The sequence below is a fragment of the Grus americana genome, chromosome 1 (assembly GCF_028858705.1).
Source record: "Grus americana isolate bGruAme1 chromosome 1, bGruAme1.mat, whole genome shotgun sequence".
In the NCBI taxonomy this organism is placed as follows: domain Eukaryota; kingdom Metazoa; phylum Chordata; class Aves; order Gruiformes; family Gruidae; genus Grus; species Grus americana.
The window spans coordinates 69423611-69440137 of NC_072852.1; the positions used below are offsets into that span (position 1 = coordinate 69423611).

General features: G+C 37.6%; 1 protein-coding gene across 3 annotated transcripts in view; it reads left to right on the forward strand.

Moving 5' to 3' along the window:
* CACNA1C (calcium voltage-gated channel subunit alpha1 C) overlaps positions 1 to 16527 on the forward strand; it is a 490567-nt gene that overhangs the window by 69353 nt on the left and 404687 nt on the right. For all 3 annotated transcript variants that reach the window (XM_054839051.1, XM_054839061.1, XM_054839042.1), the window contains exons 2-3: positions 7681 to 8004; positions 11655 to 11758. In XM_054839051.1, the coding sequence (XP_054695026.1) occupies positions 7681 to 8004; positions 11655 to 11758 (428 nt within the window). The remainder of the gene's footprint in view (positions 1 to 7680; positions 8005 to 11654; positions 11759 to 16527) is intronic.

Below are 16527 nucleotides of genomic sequence, written 5' to 3' on the forward strand. Positions count from 1 at the left end.
TTTCCTGTAGGTCCCCTCTAGGTACTGCAGGCTGCAATTAGGTCTCCCTGGAGCCTTCTCTTCTCCAGGCTGAACAACCCCAACTCTCATCCTGTCCTCATAGGAGAGGTGCTCCAGTCCTTTGATCAGCTTTGTGGCCCTCCTCTGGACTCTCTTTAACAGCTCCATGTCTGTCTTGTACTGGGGACCACAGGGCTGGATGCAGTGCTCCAGGCGGGGTCTCACAAGAGCGGAGTAGAGGGGCAGAATTGCCTCCCTTGACTGCTGGTCATGCTATTTTTGATGCAGCCCTGGACACAGTTGGCTTTCTGAGCTGCAAGTCCACACTGCCAGCTCATGTTGGGCTTTTTGTCAATCAACACCCCCAAGTTCTTCTCCTCAGGGCTGCTCTCAATCCATTCTCCACCCAGCCTGTAGTTTTACCAATATAGAGTAAAAGTCTGTCCCTTTCTCGGAAAATTCAAAATCTAAATAGTGTTAGCAAAGTTACAATAACTTACCATGCAGTGTCCATAGTTAATTTTCAAGCATAAATATTTACCTTGGAGGCATTCAGTACTTGAAGTGAGAGGAGCTTGTGCAATTACTCTCTTCATTGAAATGGACTTGTTTTTTCACATTGCATCTTCTTATGTTAATGGTATGCAGCAAAAAACCCCTCTATTTGGAGGGAGGAGACAAAGGAAAACAAAGATCTAGTTGCAAATGAAGCATGGTTCTTGAATAAGATTTTTTGTTTAGATTTTAAAAAATGTTTAGTCTCAACTATAGCAAATGAACTGTCTTAAATCATGTCTCTTTTATGTGTGTGTTCTGAAGCCCCAAAACAATTTACAGGAAAAATTCTTTGACTCTCTTATCTGGCCTAACAACTACACACTGAATTTTAATCTGACATGATGTTTAAAAGTGTATGTGTGTATTATAAATTTAATTATAGAAAAGGTCTTAGTTCAGGTTGCAATCCAGCTTTCATTATAACTCCTATCTCTACTTACAAATTACTTCCAGAAAAATCTTTTTTGGAAAAAACCTAGTGTTACAGCGGTTAGCTATCAGAATTAATGTCTTGTCAACTTTTAAAGGTGACTAAGGAAAAATATCCAAATCGTGATTTAAAGAAAGTGAGTTTTATGCATGTGTAGCCCTGCATTTGCTAGGGGAAATTTCCAGGGATGTCACCTGAAAAATTAATAAAGATTTCCAGAAAGACTGTTTTCTCATACAAATAAGTGTTTTTTATTTAAATTAAAGATTTAAAACTTTTTCTATGGCTAGTTGGTATTGTCCTGAGATACTGAAAGACTTTTAGAAAAATATATTTGCAGAGCGAGGTTTTAAAACCAAAAAGAGAGTTTCAGGTCAGTCATACTGAGGGTCCTTACCTTTCCCCCTGCAGAGTGATGAGCATGCATATAGAAGTCTTACAGTGCACTGATGTAGCTATGATGATCTAAAGGTTTGTGTGAAGCAGGGTTTACTCAGAGGGTTCCCTCTTGATAGATGAACTGATGGAAGAAATCCATAACTTTTCTGTGCAAAGGCCTTCCTTCAGATCAAACTTGGTTTAGACTAACAAAAGAAACTACTCACTACAAATCTTGCCTCATGTATGTGATTCCAGAGAAGTGTTTTTCTGACCTGATCTAAAAGACCTAGAGTGTGGGAGGTACTGCCACCAATTCAGAAAGTCAACAGGTCTGCTTCATTGTCACTATAGTTAGAAATGTTTTCCTAAGGTGCATCCTGAATTTTTTTTACTGCACAAAAGCCATTGCTTCTGCTTATTCACTGTGAGTATGCTGATAGATATTCCCTTTCTGTTCTTTGAAATAACGCACACACATATATCTATAAATATATATTTTAAACATATATATAATATATGTATATATAAAATATACAAATCTATATGTATACACACACACAGACTTAAAGACTGTTATCATACTGTCCTCCTCCTCACATTCTCAGGAGCATCAGTCCAAGTCCTGGCATTCCCATTTCTGTCACTTTGCATCATAGCTCATGTTTTCTAGGCCTTTGGTTGGTCTCATTGTTCTCTTCTGGGCAGCCTGAACTGAGCCACATCTTTCCTGAAGTGTGGAACCTGAAACTGCCCACTGTATTTCAGCTGAAGCCCTGCCAATGCTGAGCTGAAGAGAAGCATTACTTGTAGCGTTGCATAGATTTTTATCCCTGTTTATATACTACATTGTGATGATTGCATTTTGTGGGAAGAAGGCAGTATGACAATATCAACTTCTGTTCTGTTGGGGATCCAATATAACCCCTGAGGCTTTTCTGAAAATAATTTGGGCAGATGTTTAATTTTGCTTAAATATTTTGCATTTGTCCCTGCTGAACTCCATTCTATTTTTAAGACTTTTTCTTCAATTCATGAAGTTCATTTTGAATTCAAATCCTGTCCTTCAGTGTGTTTGCTTTACCTCCCAGCTTCATAGTTACCTACTCATTTAATAACACCGTTCACTGTCTCATCAACCAGATCATTAATGAAAACATTGAACAGAATCAGATCCAGGGCAGGCACTCAGGTACCTCCATGTGACACATCTTCCAATTTAGACTGTGTACCAATGATAACCGCTCTCAGGCAGCCACTGATTTTTGTACCTACACTATAGCAATTTTTTTCTTGCTCATTATGTCCCTAGCATCCTTGTGAAATTGTCATACAAGACCTCATAAAACTATTAATAAAGTCAGGAGACATGGCACCTACTGCTTCCATTTTGCCTGTGAATTCTGTTACGCACTTCTGGAAGGAATTAGTTTTCCTTGACATGAGGTATTCATGACAGATCCACGTCTGCTGCTGTTTTTCTCCTTGTCCTCCAAGTACTTGCTGACACTTGTTTATTTTACTTATTCCAGATTTTTTTCTGGAGACTGAAGTTCACCTGGCTTTAAATTCCCCCCTTCCCACTTTTTAAACTGGGGACTCCATTCACCCTTTCTCAGTCCTCAGATCTCTCCTGTCTACCATGTGTTCAAGCCAGAAGCTAACAGCTTTAAGTATTCTAATATATTCTAGGGTGTGATACCTAAGTAGCTGAAACCATGCACGTTATCTAGGTACTTTCTAACTTGTTTTCCTTTTACAGTTGGAAATTATACCTGTTTTGGTTTGGGGATTAATTCTGTTAAAACCATCAAGAGCAGGTGATTTTCTTTTGTAAAAATTGATACAAAAAGGTCATGTAACACTTAAGCCTTCTTACAGTCATCTATCAAATGCTCTCCTTTTTCCATTAGTTAAAGAATCAATGTTTTCCACATTCTTCCTCTTATTAACAGATGATCTCATACTCTGACCTTTTTTGTGTGTGTTATTCTTGATGTTTCTTGTTAGGCACCTCTCACTTCAGCCTTTTATACCTTTTTTTTCATGTGTGCTTGAATTGGTCTTACATGTGATCTTAGTAGCGTGACTAGTTTCCTACTTTCTGTTTGCTTTCTTTCAGTGTTCAATTCACATGACGTGATTTAACCAATTTTGTCTCTTACTGTATTCATCTCTCCTGCTTTGGGGAAAAATACAGTTGTGCAACACAGTTTCAAGGTTCGCATTTTTAGGGTTCTGATGTTTTTAAAGTCATAGAAGAAAAAATTGGTGATGCTCCACATCAGCATAACTATTTTTGTTTAAAGAATTTATCTAAGCACAAATTCCTCTAAAATAAATATGTGGCTAACTAGATGAAATTAAGTAACTCAAAAGTTGTAATTCCATTGTGTCATTAACTTGCCCACTTCTCATGCAGAATGGTCACTACTTAGTTTTGGTTTTTTTAATTATGCTTTTGAGATTGTTAATAGGTGGCATTACAGATAGATGTTATTAGAACGCGTTTATAAAGGTATTAATGATCATCATTGTCTATTTTAATAGTGATTCTGATGATGACCATTTTGGTGATTTAGTTGTAAGCTTACAATGACAGGTATTTTGTGCAACATGGTTCATTTAATGTTGTATAGCAAACTTATCTGTTACTTTTCTGACTTAACTCTGAATTTTGAGACCTGTATTTCTGTTTTGTCTGCATTTGAAGTAGTTCTGTGACTTTGTATTTTTGCAGAACTGAAAGTCCCAAAGACGTTGTAATTAAACTTGTTCACTTATATGGAGTTTTATTTTTAATTATTATTCAAATGCTTAAACTGATGATCTGTAGCACAGAACTACTTGAGAGAGAGGAGTTTTGTGCACCAGCTGGACATAGTCAACAAATTCTTGCTAAAGGGTGGTAGGAATTAGTAGGGTGATGATGCTGTGGATCACAGTGCTTAGTGAATTATTGCATTTGGGTGGGGGCTGAATCTCCATTTCCCACTTCTGGTCAACTTCCAGCTTAATTACAGTATAAACAAATACGATTAAAGTGATTTAGGTATAGTGAAACTTTATTTGTAGAGAGGAAATCGAGTGAAGTATTTTAACTGCTACATTGCAAAATGAAAATAGCAAATCCAGTAACTGCAGCTCTCAGGTTACAGCAAAGTTTTGTGGTGGGGGAGAAATGAGTGCTATAGGTGAAATGTAGCATGGTGTCTCTCAAGTTCAATGTGAATCATGTTCTGCTTACTTCCTAAGAATTAACACTCAGCATTTAGATTACAGGGTAGAATTTAATTTTCCCTGAAAGTTTGGCTATACCGTCTTTGAAAATATTTTGCTCAGTTCTTGAATGTACTTCCTGTGAAGCTGTGTGAGCTTCACTCTTTTAAGCTATTTCTATAAACTGTCTGTAGATCCAGTCATTTGTCACTGTCATTAGTTGTTTAGTACAGATAGAGTCTGCAGTCTCTGAGCTTCATAAAACAGACAGATCCTTATCAGTAATCAATATTTGTAATATTTGTTAATATAAATCTATCATTACTGGCTCATCTTTTGAAATTAATTTGAGACAAAGCACTTTATTAGGGGACTGGTGATCATGGTACAAGCAAAAGCAATGAAACCACCAGAAGTTGTATCCTTGACTTTGCTGGCACATAGAAGTCAAAATGCATAGACTTGAATCCTCATGTGAAACCTAACTAATAAGCAATAATAATGGAGAAGCTTGACACATTCCCAAATTGCAGAAAAGTTTTCATTAAGATGAAGCAGCTGTTTATTTTCAGGACCCTCATGGTCTAGTCAGCATGATAAGAACACGGTGGCGATGGATCAGCAAGTTTGCTTTTACTGGAAACCACACACATCTGTCTTATCCACTCTAATGGGTCAGTATTAAAGAAGAGCTGGAGTTGGAGAATAATTAGAGTAATTTTCCATTTATTTTTTCTTTCCAGCATGCCTCAGGCTAGGGAGGTCAAATAGATGCTAAAGAGAAAAACTGCATCTGGAACTAGTCTGAAAATAAATATCTGTCCCATGAGTAGTGCTGCGTACAATTTGCTTAGTCTTAGAAAACTAAGCAAGTTTGTCTGCCAGTTGATTGCCTGCTTCATCGAGGAAATCTGCTTAGCCTGTGCGATTTTGAAAGCTCTTTTTCTTCAGTTTCAAAATTTGAGGGATGTGAATTAACTATTTCCCGTTTTTTGTTTCTTTCAGCTTTCTCTTTCACATATCAGAGTCATGTTACTCACCAGCTTCCTTTGGCTGGTTTACAACTAGGAGCTTTTTCAGTGAGCAGCGACAAGCTCTAGATTTTCCTGCTATGCAATGAAACTATAACAGCCTGAAAATCTTATGGCAATGACTGACACAAAATAACATCTGACTCTCTCATGTCCTTCCTTGCGATTCAGTGTGCTGAATTTAGAGATCTTGCATGCTTTCTAGGTAGAAGCATATCCTGTCGTGCTCTGTGTGTCAATATGATTGTATTTATTTTACCTGCTTTAATTCATTTGCAGTGCAGTCATTGCTGTGATATCTTGGCACTGCACATCCAGCTATGAAATATGCATCTTGGGTAATTATTTCTGTTCAAGAACAGTTTGCCAGTTCCCCAGTTCTGAATGTCTTTCATCTGGTATTTTAAGGAAAACAGTGTCACATGGTCTTCTGTTTGCTTTGTCCAGTAGCCTGTAGAAGCCCATCTGATCTATTTAGTAACGCCATATTTCTGTACTAATCGAAAGTGGAATACGTTCAGTAGTAGACTTTGAGCTTGCTTTGAAATAAAAGATTATCTAACTAGGTTTCTACTATCTGCCTCTTGCACGTATGCTTTTCCTGAAGCATAGACTGCTGATCAGATGTAAGGGGAAGCACAATCTTTTGAGCGTGCAGTGTTTTGAAACTGAACTCTGGTTTCATAGCCTGTGAAGGAATAAGATCTGTAGAACATTTGGGCTTCCTTCTACCTGAATCTCAACATACGGTCCACAGGCAAACTTGCAAGTCCACAAAAAAGATAAGTAATCCCTTAAATCTTTTATAGGACATATCTTAAACAAGATGTTCGTCCTAATTAAAGTTTGCTATTGTGACTTTGTGCAGATTTTATGTTGCACTTTTCTAACGTGGTTTATATTTTGTTCTAGGAAATGTCTGTGGCAAAATTCAGTTAATCTTTCACAAGTTCTCACATATCTCAGTTGAAGTGTTCTCCAAAGAGTAAGGGTATCTCTTCTGAAGTTTCAAAACGCATTCAGTTTGAAACGATTGAAGTTTTAATTTGAGTCCCTGAAAAAGCCTCATTGAATAGGCATAGGTGACTTAACTGTCTTTGCTGAAACAATGGAACAATTGCACTAGCTTGAAAGGGTGACTTTCATTTTTTGTACTGCTAAATACAGTATAATAACCTTCTAAATATCAATCACATGTCACCTGACATATATTATTATGATTGGGCAAAAGCATATAGTCCCTCTCTTTTGGCTAGAAGAGGTGCAAAACTTGGGACTGCTAGGTCTTAACATTCTTGCTAATACACACTTTTTGAGTAAGGGTAACTCCATTGATTTCAATAGTTCGTCTATCTTAAAATTAGCTTATCGGGATAAGAAATCAGTTCCATTTTCTAAATATAGTTTAGGCCAGCCAACATAGCTGCACAGCATCCTGTAGAGCACAAAAGCCATGAACCCTGCCTTTGTGTTCCAGTTTCTGCCTTAGTGTACCTTTGGGTCGGGCTGTTTTTAGGCTTATACATATGTACTGTTTGCAGAGAGAATTAAACTCATTGTTAAAATTTCACTTTACCTTGAGGTAATGTTGAAAACATAAAAAGCATTATGATAGGACTTGAGAATCTCATTTGGGTGCTTTGCCATGTGCTAAATAGCATAGTGCTGCATGTCTGTGTGATCAAGTGATGAGAACTAGCCTCACCTTTTGAGCTTTTAAACACTTGCAAAATGTGTGGGTGAAAAAAGGAAAAGAAGAACAGTTTCTTTTCTGTGAATCCCTGGAGATTTTATTGTTTGGAGGTACTTCTAACAGCTCAGTGCCCATTGGGTCTTGTTGGAAGACTGTTGCAAGACGAATGATTGCATGGTAGTATTACTTTAAAATGAAGCGTTTGAATTGGAGGAACAAGCTGGTAGTAAGTGGATACCCTACATTTATCCTTAACTTTAGCTCTTGATTTTTTACTGATAGTTAAGTTTTTTAAAAACATTATTTTTCTTTTATGCTGTTTAAAAAATATCTTCACAAATTTCTGTTTTGTTTTTCTTTTCCTTTCACAGGTTCCAACTATGGGAGTCCCCGTCCAGCTCATGCCAACATGAATGCCAATGCAGCTGCAGGGCTTGCCCCAGAGCATATCCCTACTCCAGGGGCAGCTCTGTCCTGGCAAGCTGCGATTGATGCTGCCAGGCAAGCCAAACTGATGGGTAGTGCTGGCAATGCAACAATATCCACAGCTAGCTCCACGCAGAGAAAACGGCAGCAGTACGGGAAACAGAAAAAACAGGGTACCACCACAGCTACACGTCCTCCCCGGGCACTGCTGTGTTTAACACTGAAAAATCCCATCCGGAGGGCATGCATCAGCATCGTAGAATGGAAATATCCTTTTTGATGTTCTCATTTGGAAAACAGCAAATTGTTTGTGTGCATCAGGCGCTATTCATAAGTGTGAAGAAATCAATACATTAAGTTGAAAGGCACCTCTGGGAACGTAAAGTACACATAGTTTTTGATGTCTTAACTGAGATCATTTATGCTGGGGGAAAAAAAAAGTTTAAGACTGAAGCCTTAACTGTACCCTTGTGTAAGAAACCACTAGAAGTGTAAATGATAAAGGTTAGGGGTTGAATTCTGCTCTTTTAAAAACACATGGCCCAGGCTGAAATTGATGGGAGATATGCAAGATATCTGAGGTCAGAATTGAACTGACTCTATAGGATTGATAACAGCTGCTGGCTTCCCCCCTTTTTTTTTTAATTGCAAGCACTTAAAGAGATGCTACCAGTTAAACAGCTCTGGTACTTTAATAAAAAAGCCAAAGATGTGACATCACACTTTCTACAGTATGGAGAAAAGAATGGGACAAACAGAGGAGGAAAAAAACCCCCAAACATATGCGATAAGACCCTGAAACAGGGCTAAGGCCTGCTAATTATACTGGAATTCCACATAAACTAATAAGGCTCAATAATGTATGGCAAGAGATACTGGTTATCTGAAAGCAGGGAAAAAGACGGACAGTTAAAGTAATTGTGCAACATGTACAAATGCGGTAGAGAGCCAGATCTAGTAGTCTGAACAAGAGACAGACTGTGTCACAGATGATAGATGACAACCACTGACACAGAACTTCAGAATTTAAGGGTCAGTGCTGCTTCACTTGGAAAGTCAGTGAGAGTTTGGCCATTGGCTGCTTCATGTGAAAGGAGCAAAGCCTTTTTAGTCACCCAAGTCTGATCAGCACAAGCTGGAATTTGAGAATTTGGTCTGAAACATGAACTGAAATAAAATATACTTCCCTTGCCTCCCCAAAGAGAAACCAAGACTAACCCTGAACAGTAATTGTCAGTAAATCACAAGCTAATGGGGTTCTTCAGTAAATACAAAAGAAAAAGCATGTTGTTAGGGATAGATAAGCACGTCAAGGGAAGGCAGTACAGAACTTGGCAGCAGTAAATATGATAAAAAATGGATGATGGCATTTAACACAATGTGATAATACTGTTCCTTTGGGGGTCTGGTGGGATGTTAGAAAGATGAAAACAGGATATGAGTATATTAAGTCTTGCTGACATGGACATATTTTTTCAGATTAAGAACTTGTTAAAAATGCTCCTGTCAATTCTTAGATGTCCTTAAACTACCTACCTGCCTATTCCTTTCTTCAGATGCTAATTTTTAATCCCCCTGATTAAGTTTGCTACTTTTTATCCCTTCTGGCATAGCTCTGATACTTTAAGCGTAAGATGATGGATGATGACTAACAGGATGAAGATGAATATTGGTTTACTTGCCATCACCTCAGTAACGACATGTCTTTAGAGAAAGAGCACAGGGTGACATTTGATAAATGAATAAGATCAGCAATGAATGATGGGAATGATGTGTTGTAAAACAGGATACAGCACTGCTGAGATCAAGAGAGGACCAAACAATGCGATTAAAGCAATCCAAAGATGCTGATGCTTGCGTTTTTAGGTTTTGTTTGGGTTTAGGTGAGTTGATGGAAGTATTCTTTTTCCATCAGAACCTCTCATTGGACATCTAATGTTTATAAATGTACAACACTTCAATTACAAGTAACAATATCAAAGGGTTTTGGTAAGGTTTAATTTTAGTATGTACTCTGACTTTTCCTAATTGCCAAAAACCGCTGAGAGAAGCTTAGTGTAATTTACTGGACCACTAATGTCTAAGCATAGTAGATATTAAACAAATATCAAATGGTACTTCTGTGGTGTTTTTTACACAAATATTATAGTGTTAAGAGCGCGAAGGTGCAATTGCATATAAGAAAAAGTGAAATGAAGTAATTACCTTATTTTGCAAAGATTTAGCTGTGTATTTAATTTTCCGCTGTGTGTGCAGTGTATTCGTAGATTTTTATACAATTTTATTTTTGCAATGCAAAAAGAGAATAGAAGTAAAAAAAAGAGGCATAAACAATGATAAGTTAATAGATAATAATCCTGCCAAAACCAAAAAGTCTAGGAAAAAAGCAATTAAGAACAGGAAAGCCTCAGGTCTTCATGCAATAAATACTACATATACAGCCTGAGGTATCTGAGAAGTCCCGTTGATTTCACATGTAATCTACCTACCCTGATCTGCTCTTCTTCCTCCATATTATCATATCTCTCCTATTATTCATATGTTTAAGCATAGTAATCTGGTAAGTTAGGAACCCTTTGACTCTTCCATATGTGAAATGTGGAACACATCTGAGGATATAGAGTAGTTAGATGCCTGGGATTTGTGTATGTCTTGCAGTTCAGACTGCTGCACATCCTAATCTCCAGTTCTTTCCTGCTAAAACCTGCTGAGAACAGTAGTCTGCTGACCAAAATAATTCGTGCTGTGTTGACATTTGGCAATGCTGCAAAGCCAGTCCCATGGTAGACAAATTCATGCTTGAATGCACTCTGTGGCACAGGTTACACTTAGCTTTCTCCCTGTCCTATCCTCCTCTTCATTTCCCTCTAGAGTACTGGTGAGTTATCCCAGAGCTAGCCTCCAGGATATTCTTGCAGGCAAATAAATGTAGACTGATTGTAAATCTGGTCTCTAGTCTGAGTTTGGAGACACTTCACAGCAATTAAGGTTAAGGAGTCCACCAAAGTAGATGAAATACAGTGGCAACAAATTAGTCAGTAGAAAAATGTCCTTTAATTCCAATGGACAGTCAGTGGGACATCAAGGTTGTGCAGGATTCATTTGCTGAACATCTCAAATGTTTGGGGTTTTTTTTTTCCCCTAACAAAGTTGATGCCAGGCTGAAATACTCCTGAATTGGTGCTCATTTCTCTGTTGTAAGGAACTCTTTGCTTCCTGGTGTCCCTAATATACTGCGTAGGCACGTTTGTTTTCCCTATGATTCCAAATGAAATGGAAATAAAAGAAAAAGAAATACTCCCTCAAATAATTTTTAGGCAAAACAAGTATACATGCCAATGTGCAGTATAAGCACACTTTGGACAAAGCCTTTTTTTTTTTTGCCTTAACAAACTTGATCATCATTTAAACATCTTCTAACTGAATGCATGCATATATTTCTTAGGCCCTTGCATTTAAGTTTGAGATATGAGAGATTGAGAAAGGGGGGGAAAAAACAACAAAAAAATCCAAAAAAACTTCTGTCAATATTATTTCAGTGTTTCTAAATACAGATGGAAAAGACTGAGAGAAACTAATCGTAAGAGGAAAGATGACAGTCCTTCTAGAACAGGCTTCTGCTATTAGTACAGCCACACTTGAGGGAAAATAGGGAAAATGCAATCTAAATAAATAAAAGAAGAAAAAACTTTTAAGAAATCTGTGTTTACTCTGGCACGCGACTGGCCTACACTGCTTTTGACATATTAGGAAGATTCTTGGCTGGGAGCTCCCAAAAGCACTTAAAAAGGCATATGTTTCTTTTCAGAATATAAGGGGCTTGGAATGTTTTCTTTAAACAGAAATCTTATAAATCTTTTTTTTTTTAAATTTGTGTGTGCACATTTTGGAACAATTTCCTTAACTCCATTCCTCAGACCATTTGAAATAATTATTTTACTGACTATTTTTGCCAATTGTGTGGCCTTAGCTATCTATATCCCCTTTCCAGAAGATGATTCCAATGCCACCAATTCCAATCTGGTAAGTTCTTGATGGTGTTTAGTCTTACTATTCTGAAAGTCCTTTTTACAAGTGACCAGAGAGACTGTTGATGCTAGGAAACATAAATATATCCACCAAAGATGAGAACATAATAAAGTAAAAATTGTTTGAGTGCTATGCCCTCTATCCATGTTAGCACCTGTTTCAGTTGAGCTGGCTTTAGAAAAGAATGTTCCAGAAATTGCGTGGGTGTTGTATGTGATGTTTTGGTTAACAAATTTCTGCATGCTGCAAAAGTGCTTGGTAAGTTTTAAACTGCACGTATTTGTGAAAGAAATCTTTTAATCACGGATTATATGGTGGCTTTTGTCTTACCTAGTGCCATTGTGAAATTGATACTCTCTTCCTCTCAGGTGATACACAAGAGCACAGCTTGATGACTAATGTCTAGGGAGTATGTTAATGCTTGCTTTTCCCAGCCACAGGTGTTGGATTGAACAATGTTTGTGGGTTTGGGGTTTTGTGTGTGGTTTTTTGTTTGTGTTGGGTTTTTTTTTTCCTTCCCTCTTGTTGGGGGAATATAGCTTTTCCTCTGTCACCACTGATGCTAATGTTGGTACTTTGGGATAGAGCTGTCCATATAAAAAGGCGAGAGTGTTTACTTTTGGCTTAGCATGAAGTCATAGCAAAGAATTCTGTTCAGTAAGGGCACAACACAAAACAGCTCTGGAACGCAATTCACTGAATTAGCAGAAAAGATTTTTCTTCCTCTCAAATATGTGAACAAATCTCCTACTTGTCTGGTTGGATCAGGATGAAGACTTTCTCCCAGACCTTAAGAGTTAGGATGCTATTTCCTGATTAAAATTTACTGAGACGTAAGAAATTTTAGAGCAACAGAGGAGGAAAACAAAAGCCATACTTCCAAAGTAGGGATAATTGGGATGGCTGACAGATGTTGTAATTTAAAATGATCCATGCTGTTCTTGGAAGTCAGTAATTTGATTAAATATCTCTTGAAGTTGTATAAAACAAATTGTGAACTTCGGGACTTTGCTGGAACAGTACTTCTGTGTTAAAAAACAAAACAAACACCACCACCACCACCCCCCCGACACCCCACCAAAATTGTAGTGTAGTGCTTTTCCACTATAACTCCTTAAAGAAGTTTAAAAATAGGAGCAGGAGGAGATAAGTGACTGTTAACTTTGAACTATTCTCTATATTTACAGAATACGTGAGTTGATCTTGTTTCTCTTTTGCTGTTATCTCTTTGATAGTTTGACTTAGTGTTTAACAATGATGAATTGTGGTGTGTATGTTTAAAACACTTCAGTATGGCACCTTTCAAAAATGATTTTTTTATTTTAAAAAAGCAGATTAAATTGATCTTTTGGCTATAAAAGACAGTATGTTTTTTATTGTACGTTCTGACTTGCAAGGTTGAAAGAGGAAAACAAAGTAGAGTTGAAAGAGGACTCTTAATTTGTCTTCAATTTAATTGGGGGTGGGTATTTGCCTTATTTCAGTGAGGAGACTGCTGGCTAATACTAGGTTGGGATATATTCATAATTGAATGAGGTATACTGAAACTGTTCTACTATCAGAAAATATATACACCTTGGCAGCTGAGTTGCTATTCTGCATCTGTTTTCCAAGACATCTTTTGCATCATTTGGTCAATCTTTCAAAACACTCATGTTATTTGTGAGTAGGATTTAAAAAACCCCAGCCAAGCAAGTGTTATCATCTCAGGAAAGTTTAGAAACGTTACAGCCTTGAGGATTAGGAGATGTTATTAATTTATCGAAATAGCTGTTTGACAGAAGGGGAGAAGAAAGTAAAATGGGAATGTGCTTGACTACTTTGTTCATTGGGTCTTAATGAAAAAAGTAATTAAAAATGGAAAATGGGATACTTAGTATCCCATGAGGGGCTTGCACTAGTGGAATTAAGACTCTCTTCTACGCTATAGATCAAACTCTGGAGCTCTGACTGCTCAGTAGCCTTTGGTCCTGTGGTCTCCTGTTAGTCCCTGATTGTGGTTGTTGGGTTTTGTGTGTTTTGGTGGGGTTTTTTGTTCATTTGTTTATTTTTTTGGGGGGGTTTGTTGTTGTGGGGGGGGGGGGTGTGTTTGTGTGGGGTCTTGCTTTGTTTTGTTTTCTCAAGGTGATATACATATATATCTTGCCATGTATATACTGCTGGTGGGAAACAAACTTTTTGAGTATGTGTCATATGCTGCATTCCAAAACTTTTCACAGAATTATGAAGAGTTGTATGTTGTGATCAGTGAGTAAAGTACTGAGCCATAGAGAGGGGAAGTGGAGGCAAATAGGTGAGATAAGGGTGAAAAAATGTGTTAGGTGTGTTTTGGAATGGGGTGAAAGAATAGGTGAAACTTGGAGTTAAAGGAAAGCTACTCTAGATGGCAGGAACTGCAGAAGAGTGGGACCTTACTCTCAAAGAGCCAAACTGTACACAGGAGGAACTAGAAAGAAGCTGGGGTTAATAATATGTTCCAGTAAAAGCTCATATACTCAATTTTTTTATTTTTATTTTTTTCTACCTGTGAGCATATATTTTTGCAATCAGATTTATTTTGTAGCCACGAAGTCTAGAGCTCCAGAGGCTATAATCTGAAACAGGAGTGTATGTCTGCAATGTGTTCATGTAGGTTAACAGCATGCACAGACATGTGTACTGTGCAGAAGTGTGAGTGTGACCAAATGTATACGGAATCTTCTCAGCTGCCCAGAAGAAATTTTCAATTGTGTATGAACTCTTGATTAATTTCTATTTTGCAGTTGAGTTTTTTTAGGGGTAAATCTACCACAGAAACTCCCACATCCCTGGTTTCCTGAGCCATCCCTAACTTCCTGAGACATGAGGAAACTATCTACAGAAAACACATGATGGATAGTAACTGTTCTACAAGGTCTGAAAGTGACACAACAACAGTTTTCCAATAAGCTGCCACTTTTCCCTTAGGGTCCAAGTATTCCTTCTCTAAAGTTTCATCATAACTTCTCAAACAATGTTTTCTTTGGGGGCTGAGGTAAAAATTCAATCAGTTGTTTTTAACAAGCTAATGGAGTAGAGGGTGGTGAGAGAAGAAAAAGGAATTCTGAATTGTGTGAGTGGCTTCTTTCCTTCTCTCTGTTAAAGTAGAAAAATGATAGCTAACTAATGTTTGATAAATAATTGCTCTGTGTGAATTTCACAGATGTGATCAGCCATTGGTCAAATAGGGCATATTTATTGCTGTACGCCTTCCATGGAAGTCTTGAAGAGACACATGCCTCATTTGCCTGTACAAAACCAGTAACCTATAGTCATATCTCCATTTTAATAAGCCTTGTCTTTTAGGTGCAAGACCTATTTGATATGATGACACAGTAATTAGTATGAGCATTGGAACTAACTACAGAAGAGTCTAATAAATAATTCCTTCCCTTTTGTGTTAGGAATTGTGATTAGATGTTATGTATTACAAGTTTAGGCCAAATACCACACGGATGTTCTGACTGTTTTTCTGCAATCTGGCTTCCTATAATAATAATTTCTATAAATCCTTAAGCCATTTTTATCAAGTCAAGGGATGATAACTAGGACTGTGAAGCACTTTAATTTTTCAAACACACATTTATACTAAACCTCAGATTTTGTATTTTTATGCTCATTGCAGTGTCTTTGTCACTGGCTTTAAGAAAAATGCCAGAACAGTATAGTGTAGTAATAACAAATGCTTGAAATTGGCTTCAGCAGTTTTTATGTTTTACTTCTGCGGTGTGTTCACTGGAAAACTATGAACTCACAGAAATGGAGGCGAGTTGTATTGGGTGCAAAATTTTTTGCTATTAATGAACTCTGCTGAGACTTTGCTTAAATTTACAAGTAAAGAAAGCTCATGCATGACCCTGTGCAAAGAACACTTTTGTATTCTCTTGATGCAGTCAGGAAAATTGGAGCTAGTTTGAGGGGAATTAAAGTTAGCCTGCATGAGAGGCTGTAACTGATATGGAGGCTTTTTGCTTGTTATCCCTGCAGTTGTGCATTAGAACACAGATAACGTACGTTAAGGAATAAAACTATATACTGCCTAAGATAGGAAGCTGAGACGAAAATGCTTCTGTCACTTTACTGGCAATTGCAAATGGCGCAGGCCTGGTCAATGTCACAGCATGGCGATAACATAATGAGGTTAAGACCGAGGTTTACAACACGTTCTGTGAAAGGCGACTCAGTTGTTTATGCTTTGGATAAATAGCAGGAGACGATTCCTTGTGTTGTTTTGATAGCTCTGCTTTCCCTCCCTTGTCCTTATTACAGGAAGGAAATCCTGTTGTACACTAGTTAAATTTAAAAAAAGATCTCTTGTGTTTATATGTGAGCTTATAATGGGATGTCGCCTTCAGACTAATTTGTTAAACCTGAAATAGGACCCTGTGAAAGGAAAGATGGGATTTCTGCTTGCTGTCAGTGCTTGTGCCAGCCGGTGTTTGTGGGAATGCCTGCCTACGGAAAGGGGGCTTACCTTTCAGGAAGGTATGGCTGCTTTATTAACTGGTGATTATGGTAATATCTAGTTGAGCAGGTGATTCCTATACAAAAAAGAAGAAAGTGGTTTTAATCTTTTTGCATTTGCACTGGACTGACCCAATAGGTGTAGATGTGGCTATATATATTACATTTCTAGATACTGGCATAACAAACTTCAGCATTTTTATATCTGAGAATTCTGGAGTCAGCATATTGAGCAGTTTCTCAATTTTTCTTATGCAAAGTCAGAAAGTGTTAGAGAGCAA